Here is a 22812-nt window from a genome sequence, read left to right as displayed (position 1 = left end):
CACTACAGTGCTATAAAATAAAAAAAATAGAGAAATGTTATATCTTTTGACTGCTAATAGTAATAACCTAAAGTAGAGTTTTTTCTAATTTGAAGGGACAAGAGGCCATATTTTCTAAGACATGTACCTTAAAAAACATAAACCACCTTTCAGGGTGCCTTAAAGCTGCAGACCAAGCCATATCCTACATGTGTGTGTGTGTTTTTTTTAAATAACTCGGTTCTGTACTATGAGAAAATACTTGTAGCATTTAAAAAAGCAAAAAAAGAAAGCTGAATGACATTTTTTATGTATTATAATGTATCAGGTATTTTTTGTTTCTATAGCAACTATTTACAAAGTCACACCCCCTTCCTCTTCTGAAGCCAGGAACACTCATGAAAGGGTAGAGCCCCTTCAAATTTCCTTGTGCTGCAGAGATTCACTCCAGGTATATGAAGTCCATTTAAATCAGCAACATGATAAGATCATAAGGGGTTAACACATATGATGAACAGCAAATGAGTCTACTGACTCTCCCCTAGTATGGGAGCAGCCTGGCAACATACAGAGGGTTGACCCAGTAGGTTAAGTAACCTGCTAGGGACCCCTCAAATGTATAAATAGTGCACTAAAAGTGGCTATTCCCCTGGGGTGCTTGAGAATAAGAAATAAACTTACTCAGTCCTTTCATTGGTCTGTTCCAGTTGGCGTCACTTCCTGTTTTGATTTCTACAGTATATCAGGATAATGCAACACGAGTGAAAGCACTCTTTGACAAAGTCCCTGTGCGGACGAAACGTGTCAGAGCGCTGAGGGGGGACTGCTTCTCCCCTTTTTTAGCCATGTTTGCCGGGAACCAATAAAGGCTTTTATATATTTTTTGCACAGACCAGCCTTCTTGCCATTTTTTGCCCAAGCAGTGCCCGCTGATTACTTTCCCAAGGAGAGGATATCTTGCTCTTCTGAAACCAGGCTCTGGCACACCACTTTTTGAGCCCTGCCCTCTCACAAGCAGTGCGCCAATTGTATCTAGTGACTGCCTGGTCACAGCATCTTCCCCACAGAACTTTGTCATATTAATATGCAAATGCATTCCACAGACTGCAGAATACTCCTCTGCAGCCACTTAGTGAACTCCCGAGCTGAATGTTTACCGATCGATCACAGGAGAACGGATTGATCGGCAACATAGCCTTATCATTGTGTGGATTGTATTGATGCACATATTAAAGGGAAAAAATTAAAAAGAAAAAAGAAACCCGGCAGCTCGGACTGCTGCTTTAAGGCCCATATAGTTCAATGGTCTGTAAGGTGTCCCATGGAATAGCACCGCTTACTAAATATGGAACTGACGAAGTAAAAGTTCTTCCTCTTACTAATATGGTCACATAGATCAGGTGTGCGCAAAGTGGGGGGCGCGCAAGATTATTCTGGGGGGGGGGGCGCGGACATGTCCTACTTTATCTTCGGTGACACGTCGCCATGGCAACCCGGCGGCAAATGACGACGCGGGGTCATGTGATGTACGTGCCGTCATAGCCATGCGCACCAAATGACTCCGAGGGGGTCACGTGACGTGACATGACCCTGTGCGTCATTTGACGCTGGATATTAGGTAAGGAGGGAGGGCGCGAGCCCAGGGGCTGGCAGGCAGGGAGGGAGCAGCACAGAAAGTTTGCGCACCCCTGAGGTAGCTGTCACTGATGACGTCCTGCGGCTCTGCTCCTGGCAGAATTGCTGTGGCTTGCTGCTCTGCCCCATATTAAAAAGAAGATGTGCATTAGTGTTAGCTCTGTTTAGGTCACCGGTGGCCAAGGGCTGAATATATCACCAGTGGAATGAACCCATGATCCTTCCAGTATATGCAATATTTTGCAAAACTATACGGTATTTAATTTGAGTTATTTTGCGTTGGAACTATTAAAGCTGTTGTATTTCTATTGTTACATAGGATAATTGTATTCAAATGTAGAATTGTAGCTTCTACCTCTTGTAGGGAGCATGTGTGGCCCTCATATTTAAGCTTTCATTTTCCAGCACTGTTGTAGACCCAGTCCCCACAGAACTGCTATATCTTTACTTTACCACCCTGTACACACTGTTTATTAAAATACTTTTCTTAAATACAAAACGGACACAGACCAAGACCATTTATGATGGGAGCATTTACAGCCTTTATTTTGGCTTGGAGAAGTGAGCTTGGTTTCACTTCCTGGTTTCCATCTTACGGGGCAGACCTCCACGTTTGTCTGTGTGCTGGAAAGCCTGTACAAGTCATAGAGTCATCTACAGAGCGTCCAACTGGCAGATCATTAATGGTGATCTGACGCAGGATTTGTGCTTCACAGGAAGAAGAATGGGCTTTATGGTAAGACACTGGTCTTTAAAACTCAGTGCAGTTCCACAAAAACTCAGCCCAGTGAATGGGCTATAAAGTGCATTACGACTTACAGTACCATCACTTACTAAAGGTGGCCCTTCATCTCTGTGTGTCTTAGGAATCAAAGGAACAGAGGCAATGTTTAGATGCCACTAATGCTTCACTGTGTAGAACTAACTCTGGCAATATTGAGATCCTTTGCTATTCTTCCCCCATACTTAAAAGCAGATTCTGCCTTCACTATCTAACACTGTCTACTGTCTGCAAATGTCTTCTGGATGAAAGGTCCATATGGGACCTGAAACATTGTTATTCCACTGTTCTTGACTGCCACATTAAATGGAGAACTTCATTATGAACTTGTGAGTGGAAGTCTACTTTGTAGCTCTGTCTTAGAGGAGACCTGCACTTTGAAGAATGTGTTTGTCTGTGTTGTGTTGGCTGCACAAGCCGGATTCTCTTCCCACTTTGGAATTGCAAATATCTTCCGCCTTTCCCATACCTTCACTTCATAGTCCTTCTGATGTAAAGAGGTTTTCAGATCTTGCACTGCCTGCTCAAGGCTTTTGACCTGCTGATCCAGTAATCTTTGCTTCTCCTCTGTTAGTTGATTGATAAAGGAGTCTTTGCTATCCAGCACCTGTGTCAACTGTTGGATCATCCTGCAAAGAGGCAATATGGACATTGTCAAGTGATCCTAGCATTCTAACAGTAAGTAATGCTAAGATTAGTTATTTCCCATGTGTATGGGCATGTGTTTTGGGGATATCAGGCAACGAATCAGACATATGATGTTGAGATGTATCGTCTTCTTCTTTTGCTCCTGAATACTTTCTGTGATTTTTGCCAAGTTAGTGCTCAGACAAGGCTTACAGTATGTGGTATTGCTGTCTTGTTTGACACAAAATAGCAAAATCAAGCCTGCTCTTGTATGAAGACGTGCGTCTAACTAAAAATTGGTATTTTCCATGTCTGATTTGCGCCATATGTCTGAGGAGTCTTTATACTGTTTTAAAATGTAGTACATTTTTTAGATATAACTGTAATTGTGTGTAAAAAACACTTCCTATGCCACCTTTAAGGTGACTTAAGAAATGAAAGCAGAAAACTTTAACCAAAAGTAACGCAAACCACATATTTCTTCATACATATCACTTCTGCGCTAACATGCAAACGTTCATCTGCCCTAATCTCCTCCTCCTAAATCCCTAATATCATCGCAGACATACAAGAAAAAGGCGCACACAAGGATAATACATAGACGCTGAATGTCACAGATATACTGCAGCAAGATAAACATTATATTTAGGATGTGACACATAGACCCCAGAGAAAGAATTCCTTTCATTGTAGGTGATTTTCTTGGATGAATTTTGAACAATTAAGTGCAAATTACAAAAGACAAACATTCGTCTGATTTGCGTCTGCTAGCAAATTATTTGAACATCTCTGATACTTGTGGGAACTTGGCTGAGCCAGTAAAATTCAGCGTTACAGAACAAAGGTTTTCTGAAATAATTCAGGGTGAAAGATAATGGGACCAACCTGTCCTTCTCAGTCAATGTGGCACAGTAATTCTTCTGCAGGACTCTGGCCTCTGTCATCTCCATGGCAAATTCCTTGATTGTGTTCCTCAGCTCCAGGCACTTCTCCTTCTCAGCTTCGGCCAACGCTAACATCCGATCTGCCTCGCTCTTGGCTAGTCTGGTCTCCTGGAGTTTCGGAGTTTGTATACATTAGAGATAGCTCTTGTAGGCCATAGGCTTAATTGGCTCCCGTATTAGCTTTAGTTTCCCAACTCTGCTGTAGATCAAATCCACATTAAAACTGCTATATGCCATCCCAACCATATGTTCCACAGGGAGTATAGGCTTAATGGCTAGCCTTATGGCAAGCACTGGTCTTTAAAGAGGGAGAACTTTGTTTGAAACTTAGTGCGGTGTTGGACAAACTCAGGCAAGAAACATAGGGGCAGATCCACAAAGCTCCGTTATTAACTTCTCGTTAAGTGCTAACGGGGCTCTTCAAAGCTCACTAACGTGGAGTTAAGGACTGTCTAACTACTAAGATTGCCTGGCGTTAACTTGTATGGCTGTTAGTGTTAATGATATGCAAACGTGGTGTATACACTACAGTATACAAAATAAGTAAAATAAACTAGAAATGTGAGCAAAAAGGACATTCTTTACTGGAAAAACAGACTATCCAAATGCACAGGAATGGGTGCAGACTCCTCGGCGGCTGAGCAATCGATCGGAACGGAAACCTCATGGAGACTCTAACTACTTCCACCACATATTTGGATTTACGATTTGTACATTTGCTCTATTACCCACAAAAAAGCTGTACACGGGAGAAAGGGAAATACCATTGACACTTCTTGACTTTGGGAACAGGCTTGAAGACGAGGTTCATCACTCGAAACATTGCCCCCCTGCCCGCTTATTTAGATCTCTCCTATGTTTGCTCTCATTATTTTTTTTTATATTTTATATTCCCTATTTGTTTCATGGGATTATTGAGTGATGATCCAAGCATAGATTTACAGTCACTCACTTGGCTGATAAGTATTTTTCCTATTTTTTATTTTATTCCTTTGTTTTTTGTTTTCCCTGTATTTGTATAATTATATCATTGCCAGTATATGCAGCAGAGGTGCCATTGCCCCCCATTTCTGTGCATTTGGATAGCCTGTTTTCCAGTAAAGAATTCCCCCTTTGCTCGCATTTCTAGTTTCTAAAACTTATTTTACATACTGTAGTTACATACTGCTGCGGCAGAGTTTATTCGAGCATTTGCCCGTTCTCTGCCGCAGCAGTAGCCTGGCGCGCGCCCGAGAGTGACGGGCGCGCGCCGAAGCAGCGGAAGAGCGCCCTCCGATCGGGGCGCTCTCCCTACCGCTGCCGGGTCCGCCGGGTCCCCCGGAACCCCCTGCCGCTGTCCCTCGGGGAGCCCCTGGACGCGCGTGCAGGGGGCGCACGCTCCCGATGACGCGTGACCGCGCGTCTATGACGCGCGGCACGCCGAGGGGCGGCCACTAGCAAGCCGGGAGATTTCCCGGCTTGCGGTACCGACCACACTCGGATAAAGTGTGTCGGTACTGTAGTTGCATAGCAGATGAGGTTAAAAAATGACATGCGTCCATCAAGTTCAACCTATGCTAAATTTAGATGACAGATACTTTATCCTATATCTGTACTTACAGTATTTTAACTCCTATGCCCAGGACATACTTGAAAACGAGCGGTAACTCTCAATGTATTACTTCCTGGTAAAATATTTTATAAATAAATAAATAATATTGATCCAGAGGAAGACAAACAAAAAACCCCAGTGTAATATCATCCAATGATATCTCACAAGGGGAAAAAGACATTCCGTCCTGACTCCAAATATCAGATTACTCCCTGGATCAACATCCTTTCCATGTTTACTTATTTGGTGAATTTGGTGAATTTTGCTCTGCGATGATTTCAATTGAGTGCCGGGAATTCCACATGCTTTTGCATGACATTTTTAAATCATTGGATCTCTCTTTTGCTCCCGCAGCACCTTGACTTCAATGAAGCAGCATTATTATTGTTCATCAGATAGTGCTGTTTGAACCACATACTTTGTTGTTAATCCCTAAGGTCCGTTGCGAGTAATGCACCCGATACGGCGTTAGCCGCCATTGACTTGTATGTCAGTTTACGCTGGATCTAAATTTTTTCCGGCAAAAGATTGGTGATGTTTTAAAACCAAACCCCAACTTATTTGCCTTGCTGGCCCTGTTTATACCCCCACATCTCACCTCCTGCAGCAACTGGATCTTGTTCTCCAGAAGTTCCTGGACCTGCTCCGTCTCCTCCTGCTTCTGTTCGTACTGACGTCGTAGCTCAGCTTCATTGTAGCTGGTGAGGTTTTCAGCGGCAGCCCTGGGAAAAGCCACACGTTTAATGCGGAGCGTTTTAATAGAACTTGAGTTATATCATCAAAACACCCAAGACACGAAAATGTAGAAAAGATGCGACGTCCCACCACCATCCAGTTGAAGGCAGAAGAGGATGACTTCAATATTAAAAAAAGTTTATTTGATCATGTAAAAGCAGAGGTGGAACGTGTAACCTACATGTTTTGCGTGAGACCTTGATAAAGCGCCTAGCGTGAAACATGTAGGTTACACGTTCTACCTCTGATTTTACATGATCAAATAAACTTTTTTTTAATATATTTAAGTTGCCCTCTTCTTCCTTCAACTGGATGGTGGTGGGGAAGTCGCAGCTTTACTCCACTGTTGTTCCTGCTACTTGGGCGGATTCGCACACCGAAGATTCCTGTTACTTTGTTTACGGAACCAAGGACACCTCACACAGCAACATGTGAGTTACATTGTGTCATTTAACAGCGTGTTTGCATGAATAAGGGGGGCTAACTAAGCCTGCATACGAAAGAAGTTTAAGAAGAAATCTGACTGTTTTTATCCTGGATGGTGCATACTCTCGTAGAGCGCAAGGCCAGGTACGTAGGCGTTATCTTCGCTCTTGTTTAGCCCCGTACTCTTATGTTTGATATGCTGCATTTGGATTATTTAAAGGAATACTTTATCAATAAGAATTAAGAAGAAATTATTAAGAACATTTGTTATTTCTACATTTTTTTTCTTTTGGTGATGTCTGAACACTCCTGAGCCCCAGATAGCGTTTTGGGACTTTCACATAAAGCTCCCAGACAGGTCGTTTCGCTGGTGAACTGAAGTGGAAACATGTATACCCATAAGATAATCATAGTGACATGAGAGAGCAGAGGGTCCAGAGTCCATCATTCTCTCTCTCTACCTCTTTATATACCATGCATAATTTATTCAACAGGTGGGGAAACATAGCAAAATAAAATGACATATTCAAGCAATATGCAAAAATATTGAATAAAATGACATTTGCATAATGACAGTGGTGGTCTTGAGAAAATGTGGTTGTTCATAGCATGAGCTAATGAGATTAATTATGTTGGGAGATATAAACGTCTTAAAATGCTGCTTTCACATTGTTTCGGTGTGCTGTATTTAATGACTATAGTGAAAACTGGCAATATCGCACGGAAATGCCATTATCGCAGTTTAATGACTGGGCCCCCGCAGTGCAACTATTTGCTGGCCAGAATAATAAATATTGTGGTGCAGACAAACATTATATGCTGATCAAAGACTTGTATAAAATATCAATCAAATAATGTTCTGACCACCAGAGAGATCTTCAAATAGATTAAATTATGAAACACCCATTATTTGGCGTAGGGAAGCAGTTATAAGGCTAAGCGTTTTCATTTGATTGCAACTCTATAATTGTAGACATTTTTATTACCATAGTGAAAGGACCGACAAAGCAGCTGTTTGAAGACTATAAATAAGTTTCGGAGGACGGTGTGGGCCCATATACCCTTTATGGGTCTCAGAGGTTGAGAAGGAGCTTAACATTCATGCTTCTGGGAAAGCAACTGTCTGGAATGCCGTTTTTCCACAAGCCTCGTGCTGTAAACAAGTTGCTATTGTTTCCTCAGTTAGGTATGAGACCCCGACTAGTTCCTAACAGAGGCTCATAACAATTGATGACAGAGAATGTATATTTGTGCTGTGCCAAATTAGGACTCAACTTTTAAATATCTTGATACTGTGTCTGTAAAAATTCCTATGTGCTGCGTACCGCGCACTATACTGTAATTGTGACGCGCTTTGAGTCCCATTGGGTGAAAAGCGCTATATGATATAAAGTTATTATTGTATAAATAATGTTCTAAAAATTGCATAAAAGATGTTACATGGTTGATTCATTTCACATTATAGCCACACAAATGCATATAGTCTGTTGCTAGGTTTAAACAGTACTGTGTATAATGTGTTGTCCCAATGGAATAACGGCGATGACGTGTGAAAGTCCCGGAATAAATGTTCTCCAGACATGAATATTTTATAATGAAATCAGTGATCAAAATGAAAAAGAAAAAGCTATCATTGATGTTTGAGTGGTGATCGTTAGGTCAAAATCCAACGTCCACTGTTGCCAACCTCACGTCATGACATCATTAGATTTCAATCCAGCCCTGAATTTCTATTAAAACAAATATGTAGACAACTAGAACTGGATTACACATCTCATGGTAACATGCAAGTAGGTTGGTAATTCTTCTCCTCCCACAAAGCCATTTCATCCTCCCGAAATCCTCTAGATCAGGAGTGGAAAACTCAAGTCCTCATGGGCCACCAACAGATCAGACTATAATGACTGAGCCACTGATTGAGCCACCTGTGCTGAAGCAGGAATGTCCTGAAAACGGGACCTATTGGTGGCCGTTGAGGACTGGAGTTGGCCACCCCTGGTCTAGACTGTAAACTCTCAGGCAAAGGGCCCTCATTACCTTTTGTATCTGTTTGCATTTGTTTGTCCTTATTTGTTAGTTCATTCTGTTAATATAATTGATGTCGCTCTGTTCCCCCATTGTACCGCGCTGCGGAATATGTTGGCGCCTTACAAATAAATGACAATAATAATAATGCCAGACCTAGTACTCGTCTAGCAACTCAGCTCTATGCCGGGAGTCCCCTTTCCTCTGCATAGTGCTGCTGTACACCCAGCAGATAACAGCTCTTCTTATATTGGTTATTGCTGTGCAGGACAGAAGAGCTAACCCCAGGGGAGAGCACCACGGGACTTGAGGTGGCAGAGTCTATATCAGACTGGAGGTGACACTGTCAAAATGTCTACATTTTCGAGGAGGGAGATGGAACCAGGACTGATAGGATGAAGGGGAAACAATTTTGCTGTATCTGAAAGCTTCTAATCTAATCATTGGTGATAAACTTGCACAAGGTCAAAACGAGTTCTTACCATTAGGCTGATCCTTTTCCCAACTAGCCGGGAGTCCAACCTTTACACCATTGACTGAGCGACGGACGCTTGTGATACGCTTTAAAGTAATGTGTCTCTCGCCCTTTATGCCTTCATTTGGCTCTTCGTTTTTACTTATTTTGTATACACCGTCATCCTCAATGTATGACTGTGATCATAATATTATTATAGTGGATTCTAGGCAGTAAAGAGAGCTTTTTCTTTCCGCTAAATCGTTGGCATAAATTAAAAAGAAAAGGCTCCTTATTTGAGAAGAGGACATGTTACAGTAGCACAGGGGGTTCTTATTGCACACAAAGTGGCCACACAAGGTCCTCAATACCAAAGTGCAACAGAAGGCAACAAAATCCAAAATACAGTACTTTAGCATGGCTGCTGGTGATAGCATCATCATGTTGTTACATTGTGACACTGTGATGTTATGACATTGTCTGTATGCCTGGCAAACATTTCCTGCACAATTGGACAATTTCTTAGTGAATACAACCACTTTGCTAACAATTCCAGGTTTGCGTTCACTAGCAACACAGTTACACAAAAAATACATTCATTTGGTTTTCTAGTTAGACATTACCTAACCTGAGATCAGAAAGGATCCATTGTAGGACTTGAATGCATATGTTTGTTATTTGAAGAAAAGGTTTAAAGCATCATGCCATAGTGGTAACTGAGGCTGCTGACCTCTGAAGATCCGAAGTGTGTGCACAAAAGAAAATAAACACCACCATTGTTCCAAAGAGAGTAATTCCGTAGGTATCAAAATACATGAGAAGCACGCTCACAATTTGCAATCGATATAAAGAATTTCTGGTGGAATCATTGCCCCATGCCACTGGTTGTCCATGCTCAAAACTAGTCATGTAATATGACATGTAATAATGCTCAGTGTCTTAACAAAATATTGTATTGAATATTCTTGGTGAGATTTACATTACAAAGCTCAGAATACAATGGCAGTGCTCTAAAAATTATACATATACAGTAATAATAGAGGCAAAGCACAAAAAGACAACGATAGCAACATACCACGTCTTATCCAAGAACTGCTGTTTCTCCTGAAGTTCACGTTTCAGGCTCTCCACTTCCACCTTAAGCTCGATATTCTAAAAAAAAGACGTTAAAAAGGCAACTAATTAGGGTCTACAGTTAATTCACATTAAACCTGTGCTGCAAAATGTTAATTTTATGCTCTCACGGAAATTAGTTGGAAGTTAATGACTGAGAGAACAATGAAACAATGGTGGCACTGAGACAGGAGACTTATTTCATGCCAGGTCACTGTAAAAGCTCATAAACTTCCCAAGGAAAATCACACAGCACTGTTGTACGGAGCATTGTATGTACTGTAGGTCTATAGGTAGCAAAGTCACATATGCAAAAGCTTGTCACCTACAACTAAAGCAAGACGATGATAGAGGTTATCGCAAGAAAATCAATTCTGAAAGTGTCATGTATGTAGATCTTGATATTAATAACCCGGAGACGAAGCCAGCATAATTCACTCCAGGCTTGTGGATGTTGAAAAGTTTTCGGCCTTCAATGTACTTTTTGTTTTTTTTAACACATTTGTATTCACCGTGACCTTCAGAACCACAATGCAGAACAAGCAATGGAGTTTGAGTTAATACATTCAAAAGGATAAAACAACTGTACAGTAATAGTTTTCTGACACCATAACCACTTACCCTGGGGTACCTACACCCATTACCCAGCCCTACCCTCAACCCGCCCCAATACACACGACCCCCTAATGGGGGTTGGCACCCTGAGGAAGGAGGTTAGGGGGAAGGGGTGGGGCGAGATGGTAGGAGTTAACACCTTATCTGCCCTAGCAGTAAGATGCCATGTAGATTGTGGGAGTGAAAGGGTGGCATTCAGTCTTTGCTGTTCCATAGAAGGTTGAGGAATGTGTACATGGCATGTTATCAGCAGGCAGCTGTGGAATGTATAATGCTCATGTTGGAAATGCAGGTCTCTGACAGTCAGGGTGGAGAGGGGCAATAGAAATCTCACCTGCTCTTTCTCCTATTGGCAGACCCTGGCCCAGATAAAGGTGTGCTAAAGCTTTGTACCCTTTTGTGGATATGGACCTCTGTTTGTTTATAAGGAAGACCAATATTTAGCTGAACATATTAATTTCTACTTTCTTCCTAATTATTTCTACTCTCTCACGTAAATGCAGATAATTTGAGAAACCATCCTAATTTCCTCCCAAATCTACCTAAAAGTAGCTTTCATACAGTATGCTGGTCTCTATGACCAGTCCCAAAAGAATATCTTTATTTAAGTAGTAATCCCAGAACAACCAGGCATTATTATTGGCCAGTAATGCCCTGTTCTGAGGGGATTATTGCTATTATAGGCTAAATGTAGGCTTTTTTCATAAATAATAGACACTTGTGTATAGTTATATGGATTGTTTTATTAAAATAAAATCGCAAAAAATTAAAGCACTTCAATATACACTCACACTGTAGCTATCTATATCTATAGATACTCACATACACACATACACACACTGCAGCCCCCAATCTATAAATACACACTGTACAGCCTCCAAACAAACTCTGCAGCCCACTCTGTACACACAAACACACACTCTGCAGACACACACACACACACACACACACACACACACACACACACACACACACCACTGCAGCTCTACACACACACACACACACACACACACACACACACACACACACACACACACACACACACACACACACACACACACACACACACACACACACACACACACACACACACACACACACTTATTTTATTTTAAAAAAAATCATAAATTTTGTAGTCATTGATTTTTAGCAGCATGATCGTCTACATTCTTATCCTTTTACTGCACGGGTTTATTAAAATGAAATTGTACATACACACAGCCGCCTCTATATACAAACACTCTGCAGACACCCCTCTATACAAACACACACACACACACACACACACACACACACACACACACACACACACACACACACACACACACACACACACACACACACACACACACACACACACACACACACACACACACCACTGCAGCTCTACACACACACACACACACACACACACACACACACACACACACACACACACACACACACACACACACACACACACACACACACACACACACACACACACACACTTATTTTATTTAAAAAAAAATCATACATTTTGTAGTCATTGATTTTTAGCAGCATGATCGTCTACATTCTTATCCTTTTACTGTACGGGTTTATTAAAATGAAATTGTACATACACACAGCCGCCTCTATATACAAACACTCTGCAGACCCCCCTCTATAAAAAAACACACACACACTCTGCAGCCCCCCTCTACACCCACAAACACACTGACTCCCCTGTAAACCCACAAAACTGCAGACACCCCAACAAAACACACTCTGCATCCCTCCACCGCCCTCTACTCCCACAAAACACCCCGCCAAATCACTCTCCTGTGCGGCGCTCTCTGCAGGCAGGGTGGGGGAGGAGTCAGTGCCTTGCTGTCCAATCATTTCACCTGTCTGAGAGCTGCTCCCACTCTGCGTGTAAGAGAACTCAAAGCTGATTGGCTGAAAAACTTGGCAGGATGCCAAAAATTCCATCCCAAGAGAGCAGGGATTTCAGTAATGCCCGCAATATACTGTAACAGCTTTAGCCTATAATTCTGTATAACCTTTACTGTTTAATTGTTGATTTCATTCTTCAATGTGAAATGCTTCAGCTATTTTCTGCCAAGTTATAGGAATTATATTATACTTCGTATAACTATAGATATATAATAATAATGTTTGTCCGGTTAACATAAGCACTGCTGAATCCCGGACCAGCATCCCCAAGGATCAAAGTAAACTAATGGAATAACCATGGCATAGTATAGTCATGGTTGCCACCTTCTACTACAGGCTAACCCAGAGGTAACATTTTTAAATTTAGCGCTTACCTTCGGCGGCGGCAGCGTCTCCCGGCATCCTTCCGACATCCTCTCGGCATCTCCCCCTGCAACTCTGGTCAATACGGCTCGTGGTGGCACCACGTTGCCATGACAACAGGACGCTACGTTACGTCACGACGTCACGTTACGTCACAACGTCTTGTTGCCATGACAAAGGGGGGCATGCTGTGACGTCACGTAGCATTCCCACAGTCATGGAATGCGACGCCATTTGACGCTGCGCAGCCATATTGACAGGAGTTGCAGGGGGAGATGCCGGGAGGATGCTGGGAGACGTGGACGCTGCACGCCGCCACCCAGAGATTTACAAGGTAAACCCGTCGCTGACAGGAACAATAGAGGCGCATAGTAGCAGGGTTCGCTCTGTATATGCGCTATACAAGATATTGAGATAGATAGGTAAATAGGAAATGCCATATAATCAGGGCTGGGAAAATATCACTAACATTCACCAGTCAAGGTAAACATTAACTCGTCCCCACCTGATACCCACAGACCCCCCTTCTCATACCTACAAAGACCCCCCTCTTATATCCACACAGAACCCCTCTCTTATATCCACACAGACCCACGTCTCATACACACACAGACCCCCCTCATAACCATACAGACCCCCTCTCATCCACACAGACCCCCCTCTTATATACACACAGAACCCCCCTCTTATATCTACACAGACCCCCCCTCTTATATCCACAAAGACCCCCCCGCTTATATCCACACAGACCCCGTCTCATACACACAGATCCCCCTCTCATACACACACAGATCCCCGTCTCATACACACACAGACCCCCCCTCTTATATCCACACAGACCCCATCTCATACACACAGACCCCTCTCATACACACACAGATCTCCGTCTCATACACACACAGACCCACCTCTCATAACCACACAGATCCCCCTCTCACACCCACACAAACCACCCTCTCTCATACCCACACAGACCCCCTACTCATACCCAGACCCCCTCTCATACCCACACAGACCCCCTGCTCATACATACACAGATCCCCCTTCATAACCACACAGACGCTCCTTATACCTACACAGATCCCTCCTTGTACCAACACACATCCCCCCTTATACCCACACTGGCGTCCCCACCCCCAAATAATTAAGAACCTTGACATTACCTCTTTCAATGAGGCAGCAAGGGTAAAAATGAACTAGCCTAATGATGTAGCTTCCTTTTCTTTTGATTGTGTGCTTAAAGACGCTGAACTGCAGGCTGTGTGAAGGCAGTGTGCCTGCTACTCCCCATCTGAGCCTCAATACTTACGTCCCACAATGCCTTGCATCTTCCACTGCGGCCTGGCTCCTTTCAGGTCAAGGCATTGTGGGGCGTATGTATCGAGTATCGAGGCTCCGGCGTTGAGTGAAAGGCATGCTGCCTAATCAAGGCCAGCGTGATGGCGGTTCCATCGGTGCCCCTGCACCAAGCCCCACGCGTACTGAGGCCCCACGCTCTTCGCCACAACAATTAAACCGATTGTCGGGGAGAGCGCATGGCCTCTGTAAGTATCTCTTACCTGGTTTGCCGGCTTCTCCTGGCATCTCGTCCTACAGCGTCACGTCGTGATGGCACTGCGACGTTAAATGGCGTCACGTTGCCATGACAACATGACATAACATGGCTCTGCGACGTCTGAGGAGATGGAGCGCCAGACCCCTACACCGAGCCTTGCAAAACTACAACCTGGCCCTGGCTGCCTTCACACAGCCTGCAGTTCAGCGCATTTAAGCATGCGGTCCAAAGGAGGCTGTATCTGTCACTCGTGTGCCCTGAATTTCCACAAGTCACGGACGAGGGGACGAGTGAATTTTCCCAGCCGTGCGATATAGTGAAAATGTAATTATTGGGAAATGGTGCTTGGATACTGACTGGGAATATACTTTGCGTTTTCTGCCACATTTGCTTGTTTAAAGCTGGATTACTTATTGTAAGGAGGAATTAGATTTATGCTTGGCAAAAAAAAAAATCAACCTTAAGAAAATTGTATAAATCGAAGACGTCTGTGGTATCTGAACTCAGTCTTAACAAAAAAAAACATTAACCCTGGTCAGTATATATCAGTGGTTTTCAACCATTTTTCTCTCGGGGCACCACTAACCACCGTGCTCAGTTGCTGAGGCACTCCCAAAACAGGACAGGGTCATTGAAAACACCAGGACAGAGAGACTGTCACAGGAGAAACAGACAGCCAGGTGGAGCATTGAGTTAGAGGGGGCAGTGAGTCACAGGAGTCAGAGGGGGCAGTGAGTCACGGGAGTCACAGGGGGCAGGGGAGTCACAGCAGTCAGAGGGGGCAGTGAGTCAGAGCAGTTAGAGGGGACAGTGAGTCAGAGCAGTTAGAGGGGATAGTGAGTCACAGTAGTCAGAGGGAGCAGTGAGTCAGAGCAGTCAGAGGACGCAGTGAATGTGACGGTAAGGGTAGATGGTGGACCTAATAAAGATAAATCCCAGCAATTTACCCCTAAAAAAACATGTAACTTGGGTGTCCTAGTAATATTTCATCCAGCCAAATGTCTTTAATATCTGGGGAAGAACAGGGAATGTGTAAATTGTCTGTAAGAATGTATTTCAAAGCATGTATTCTTTTCTTTGTGACAATTCTTCCCCCAGTTAGTATTGTTTCATGATGTGATTTGGGCTAGCAGTGTGTAATTCTAAGTCCTGTCTTTTACATAATTATCTTATGTCTGCATTTATGCCTGTGTTAGCAATCCCCCCCAGCTTAGATATTTGGTGCTGAAATTAACATGTTAGCCCTGCAAATGTAAATTAAGTTATGTGCCTGTCATTTGTATGGAGGTAGTTTCTGTAAATACACTCAGTTGAAGCTTTCCATAGAAATAGTTCAGAACAAAGGTAGGGGATTAGTTAAATTAATAATTTATCAGGTCTGAGCCCCCAGGCACTGTTTCTCTTGGCTGGCTGCCTTGCTCAATGTTAAAAGATAGCCACCAAGGCATATATAAGGGGTGCTGCTGGACAGAGCATTAGTTCCTTCAGAGGGAGAGACACTCTGGGAAGGAGTGTGGAGATACATGTCAGAGGGGCTGCTGTGTGCAGCACTTTGATATCCTGGAGCAGAGAAGCGGATAGGGGAAACCCATTTGAAGTGGGTCCTTGCACCTAGGAAAGGTAGATTTCACCCCACAGACCCCTGTAAGTGTGTATATTTTTGTATTTTGTATTTCTGTGTTTCCGAGGATTTATCCAAAATAAACATCATTTTATTCCACTGTCTTAGTTTTGCCCTGTGATTGATCCCTTAAATATAAATGGTGTCAAAAGTCCTGGTCTGCCGTGATAGTGAGTCACAGGAGTCAGAGGGGGCAGTGAGTCACAGGAGTCAGAGGAGGCAGTTACACATAGGAGTTAGTGAGTCAAGGGGGCAGGGGAATCATGGGAGCCAGAGGGGGCAGGGGAGTCACAGGGGGCAGGGGAGTCACAGGGGGCAGGGGAGTCACAGGGGGCAGGGGAGTAACAGGGGGCAGGGGAGTCACGGGGGAAGAGGAGTCACGGGGGGCAGTGGAGTCACAGGGGGCAGGGGAGTCACAGGGGCCAGAGGGACCAGGGGAGTCACTGGGGCAGGGGAGTCACAGGAATCACAAGGGGCAGGGTAGTCACAGGGCAGGGAAGTTACAGGAGTCAGATGGGGCAGGGGAGTCACAGAAGTTAGATGGGGCGGGGGAATCAGATGGGACAGGGGAGTCAGATGGGGAAGGGGAGTCACAGGAGTCAGATGGGGAAGGGGAGTCAGAGAATACAAAGGGACAGGTGAGTCGCAGGAGTCAGATGGGCAAGGAGTTACAGGAATCAGAGTGGTAGAAAGTCAAAGAAAGCACACACACAACAGGGCACTCACAGAAAACACACACCAGAATAAATACACACACCAGAACACATACACACACACACACACACACACACACACACACACACACACACACACACACACACACACACACACACACACACACACACACACACACACACACACACACACACACACACACACACACCTCTCTACTGCCCATGCTGCTTACTCCTCCTCCTCTTCTTGGCCACAACCTGCAGGCTCCTGACACCGCCTCCTGATTGGCTGCATTACCCAGCAGCAGCCAATCAGGATAGAGGAAACTGTCCTGCTCTGGGAGATCGGGGAAATCCCGCGGCACCCTTTTGACCCTCTCACGGAACCCCAGGGTGCCAAGGAACCCTGGTTGGGAAACACTGATATATATGATATTTAGCGTCTAGTGCCTAGAAGTGTATTTAGTTTTTTTTTTAGTGGGCAGTGTGTTATAGCACATTCTTGAATGTGTATTGTAATGTACTTCATGGCCCTGTATCACTGTAATTTCTTCTTTATAAAATACCATTCAGAACCACTACGGGAGCTTTTCAGAGTTTGCCACTGTCACTTATGACAGTTTGTCCCTGTCACCTGTTGACAGAGACCAAGCAGGGCGGGTAGGCTTGAATGGCGGTGCCATCTGTGCGACTGCACTAGGCCCCGCACTTGCAGAGGCCCCACGCTCTCCCCATGGGACCCCACCAGTGGAACGGGTCCGGCGGCAATTGTGGGAGCCCTCCCAGGCCCGACTTCCGTGTCAGGACTCCCTGGGTGGGCTTCGTCCAGTCCCACCAATACAACCACCACACAGATAGGGCTACCGGGAGCGTAAGAGCGTACTCAGTTTGCACCAAGCCCCTCGATTTTCCAAGTGATGAGAGAAAGCCCTTATAGCAGATCTTCTGGAACAAGAACTCCATGGATCTGCTTCAACCGCAACAACAACAAAAACACAAGAGAACGCAAGACAGCAAGAATAGAACTGAGTGGAGACAAACACAGGAGGACTAGATATTTAATTATTCTAACGTGATGAACTTCTGTAATTATGATTTGTCAACTGCTGAAGCCCCTTCTCAAAAATTGTCTTCACCTGATTTCGATATTGATTTTTCAAATACTATCATAGATTTACACAAATTTGTTCCACAATTAACCATAAAGAAATGATTTAAAAACAAAAATAATAGTTCTGGTTTGATTGATTCCACTACACATTTCTTTATGATTGCAACAGGTGTTTTCATTGAATGAACAGTGTGTTATTCAATACTCCATTTGTCTGATTTTTTTGGATGAACAATTAAGCTTTTCCAATTTTGGGGAGCAGGGAAGAATAGAGCTTAAAAAAAACTCTTCACTTTCTATCTACGTATGTGAAGGTCAGTTATTTCAGAAATCTGTTGAGTAAGATCTCTATTTTTATCCTGTGAAATGACACCCACTAGATATATGCAGACTAATCTTGCAAAACATACAAAGGAGCTTTTACATCTATAAATCATCAATTATTAGAAAAAAATGCAGGTAAGTGAGGTGCTCTTTTACATTTAAAAATGCGGTAAATCTGGTGCTAAATTTAAATTTCAGGCAGTCCCAGAGTGTCAGCGAGGATCTAATCACTGGGTGGGATAGAGAATTTGTCGGTCTGTTGGATTTGGTTAGCCATAAAAGGGTTTTGATGTCCGCTGGTTTGGACTCGGCATTCTCTATATCAGAGGTGGGCAACCTATTTTTCATTGTAGCCACAGAAGTGGCGATTAAGAAGTGAAAATAGCCACATGTAAAAATTGAGGTATTATGTGGGGAGGTATGTTATTTATAAATTTTCAGACTGTTGCGTAATTTTTTTTAAATTTCACTCAACATACAGTTTGCACCAATTTGCACCATTTCATATTAATTTCATTTCATAAAACATTCTGGGAGAGGTTTGGGGATTGAGCGCCCTCCCAGCATTTTTTACGAAATACAATATGAAATGGTGCAAATTGGTTCATATGTGGAGTGAAATGTAGAAACAAATGACATAACGGTCAGATAATTTATAAATCACAGACCAGCAGTCATACAGGGCGAGTTATACTGATTTTAATGCTTCTCTCCCACTCCTTCCAAGATTGTTGCACCTCCCTCATGCTCTCAACACCCCTCCTCCTCTCACCCCATCCTCATCCTCCTCTCACGCCGCCACCACCACTACCCACCTCATCATCATCTCCTCACCACAGTCATCATCATCTAATTTCACCCCCCCTCCTCCATCATCATCTCATTTCCCCCCATTATGATCATCATCACAGCCAGCTTCTTGCTTCTTACCTTGCCTAGCACAGCACCAGAACAGGAGTCTGTGGCACGGTCACTGCCAGGGTGTGTGCTCCGTCCCCGCCGTTCTCTCATTGGTTCCCTCTCCTCCACTCGCCTCCCGGCAACTGTCTGCGGCCCGTCCCCTCAGCACTCGCGCCCCTGCTTCCGCCACACTCGCTCTTGCCGGTGTACTCGCGCTTGCCAGGGGAGTCACTCTTCCCGCGGGACTCGCGCATGCCACCACGCTTCCCAATACCTCACTCTGGGAACCTACAATTTGCAACACTTTGATTGCCAATTCGTCACAAGTGGCAAATGGTGACAGGGTTGCGCAATTTGACTCTATAGCTATCCATCCTCTGCCCTCCCCTGCTCTAATCTTTTTCCCTGCCCCCCCTGCCGGCTGTCCCACTTTCCTTGCGCCCCCCTGCTTACCTTGACTCAGACGTCCTTGTGTCATGCCGTCACATTGCCATGGCGACGCGTCACCACAAACCGTCTGAATCAAGGTAAGGAGAAGTTTACAGAGGCCTTTCAGCTCCCCCGGCATTAATTTAAATGCCTTGGGAAGCCCCCTGCAGCAAATCTCGCGGCCCCCACTTTGCGCATCGCAGCTCTAGAGTGCGTATCCGAGTACCATAGCAAAAACTGACTCAGCTGGGAGGCCTGATAATATTTCAGTAGATTAGGAAGGGCTAACCCCCCTATCCCCGTAGGTCTATATAGTACCGCTCTCTTGACTCTTGGGCGATTCTTGTTCCATACAAACCTGGTAATACTGGATTGGAGGTCCTCTAGATCTTTAAGTGGTATCTTAATGGGGAGTACGGAAAAAATACGTTATACGTGGAAGGAGATCCATTTTAATAGATATTATCTTGCCGATCCATGAGATATTGTATGTGCTTCAGGATTCAAAATCTTTCTATAGGTTTTTAACTAGTTTCGGGTAATTATATTTGTATATGGTTTCATATGATTTTGTAACATTAATTCCGAGATAGGGAATGTAATGAGTTTGCCATGTAAAATCGAAGTTAAATCAACGGTGACGTTGGGCATGATCACCGCCAATGCCAGGGATTGCTGTTATTGATTTTAAAGCCTGACCTACTTCCAAAGTCTTCAAAAGATCGGTAGAGGTTCGGGAGGGATATTAAGGGGAGCGTGAGGGTCAAGAACACATCGTCCGCGAATAAGGAAATGTTGTAATTAACTTTACCTATAGTTACCCCTGAGATGTTGGGATTTAGTCTAATAGTAGCTGCCAGAGGCTCTATTTAGAGCGCAAACAGTAGAGGGGATAAGGGACAGCCCTGTCTAGTGTCATTAGTTATTTGGATTCTATCGGACTTACTACCTTTTTTAATTTTAAAATTCAACTCAATGTCATTTTTTATGAGTTTTAATACACTAAGCATCTTTTGATTTCTATAGCGGGCTTTAGGCACCTCCCAGCAATGCAAGATATTTGCAACACTTTTCTGTTTGTGATAATTTGTTGCCAATATTCCCAGCAGTTTGTGCTCTAAACTGTAACAATACTCCCTTAGTACAACATTTACATTAGTAATATAAGAATACATTGTAGCTGCTGAGTTACACTGGCTGAAGAATTGATTTGAAACTGAAAGTGAACCCTGGGAAGCAGGATGTTGCTGATCGATCACGGGAGAATGAATCGATCAGCAGCTTAGGTAATTCGTTTTCAATAAAGGTAATCAAATGCTGCATATATTAAAACAAAATAAATGTTTTTTTTTTCTTTCTTATAATGCTTGGAATACATCTTTAATATGCACGCCTAAATAGGAAATATAACAACCTAATGTTTACTTTTTGCATGAGAAACAGATATCTGTCTTTCCACCTCCTAATCATGAAGTGTTTGGCATCATTTGATCCATCTTATTGCAACTGTTACAAATATCAATTTGTTATTCTTGCGAATTGCTGTCAGGCCCAGGATATTCATATTTAGTAATTTGCACACGTTTGGAACTGTTGTGCACCCCTGATGTAGACCACGATTTAATTTTTATTTTAATAACATAGGATTGAAGCAGGGGGTCTCTGGACCTAAACCCCATTAGTTTTAGGTCCGGGGACCCCATGATTCCTGAGGTACAGGCCTATGTAGGGGGTACCGGTATCTCCTGCATGTTTAAATGTCCCGGTCACATGATGTGAGAAAACGAATCTTGCAGGAGATATCGGCACCCCATAATGGGGCCTGTACCCCCATAATGAGGTCAGTACCTCGGGAAGCATGGGGTCCCCGGACCTGCCTGAAGGACAGTTAAAATGTGGAATATATTACCCATGGAGACTAGAGACATAGACATACATATATTTAAGAAAAGGTTAAATATCTTTTTAGAAAGGAACGGTATGCAGGGATATACCAACTAAGTAAACATTACAATAATAAATACATTACTATAAAACAAAACTCTAGCCATTTAATTCTATTATTCTATATATTCTATACCCTCAACTGGTCACAGATAGGCACATTGGCACGCAATGCCAGATACATGACATATTAATGTAATACCCTTCTCCCTCCCAATACACTTAGGGATCACATCTAGCAGGTACTCTGGGGTCACCTGGTGCCTTGACTAGGGCTATACAAGACCACCGTGCAACTCCAACCCCTAGGACCAGTCGGTACTACAATATCAAGGTTAGGTTATCACACCAGCCCTGTTTTCTCTGACTCTCAGGGGCTCGTTCACGTATGTACAGTACGGAGTACCACTCTGCTGATTAATATCCCTGTGAGAGCTGCAGAGTCTAACCTTATGTGAGTCTACTGAGACCTCGAATTGTAGCACGTACCTAGCTACCTCTTAGATCGCGATTATAGTTGCCGCGATTGCGCGACGGAGCGTATGACATCGCGCGGGCCTGTCGCTCACAAGAAACATCCACTGAGGCTGGAGGCGATGGGGAGGCGTGACGGTTGCGTCACAAGGCTGGTTCGCCTTCATTGGCTGAACCGCTCATGCGAGGCGGCCGTCGCACGAAAAAACAAATTCATTTGTATTTTCAAAAATCTCCCACGCGTTCGCTCTGCAGCGCTCGCGTGCACTATGGGCGGCCTTATTGAGGAACACACATTTGTACTCGTGTTGCGCGATGTTGCGTGCGCACGTGGCCACTATAATCGCGCCCTTATGGATACATTGTATACTCTATACCAATAGTGTCCGGATTGGGATGCATTACACCACATCCACCCATAGAGGTAGCCTTTTCCAGATACAATGAATACATTAGATCGACTTAGAGCTGGACTTCTCTAAATACACAGCAACCAGTCACCACACCGACTTCAGGTAACTTGTACGTTATGTTACGTTACAGCAGTGACGCTGCCTACGGGTGTTTTTATCACG

General features: G+C 43.8%; 1 protein-coding gene across 1 annotated transcript in view; it reads right to left on the bottom strand.

Moving 5' to 3' along the window:
* Positions 1-22812, bottom strand: part of PDE4DIP (phosphodiesterase 4D interacting protein) — a 134488-nt gene that overhangs the window by 89547 nt on the left and 22129 nt on the right. Inside the window, exons 2-5 of the mRNA XM_075616851.1 lie at positions 10273-10349; positions 6156-6279; positions 3908-4074; positions 2865-3024 (exon numbers count right to left, since the gene is read on the bottom strand). Coding sequence (XP_075472966.1) covers positions 2865-3024; positions 3908-4074; positions 6156-6279; positions 10273-10349 — 528 coding nt within the window. The remainder of the gene's footprint in view (positions 1-2864; positions 3025-3907; positions 4075-6155; positions 6280-10272; positions 10350-22812) is intronic.

The sequence above is a fragment of the Ascaphus truei genome, chromosome 10 (genome assembly GCF_040206685.1).
Source record: "Ascaphus truei isolate aAscTru1 chromosome 10, aAscTru1.hap1, whole genome shotgun sequence".
Lineage (NCBI taxonomy): Eukaryota > Metazoa > Chordata > Amphibia > Anura > Ascaphidae > Ascaphus > Ascaphus truei.
Note: the sequence above shows the minus strand (reverse complement) of the source record. Positions and strands in the feature narration are given on the sequence as shown.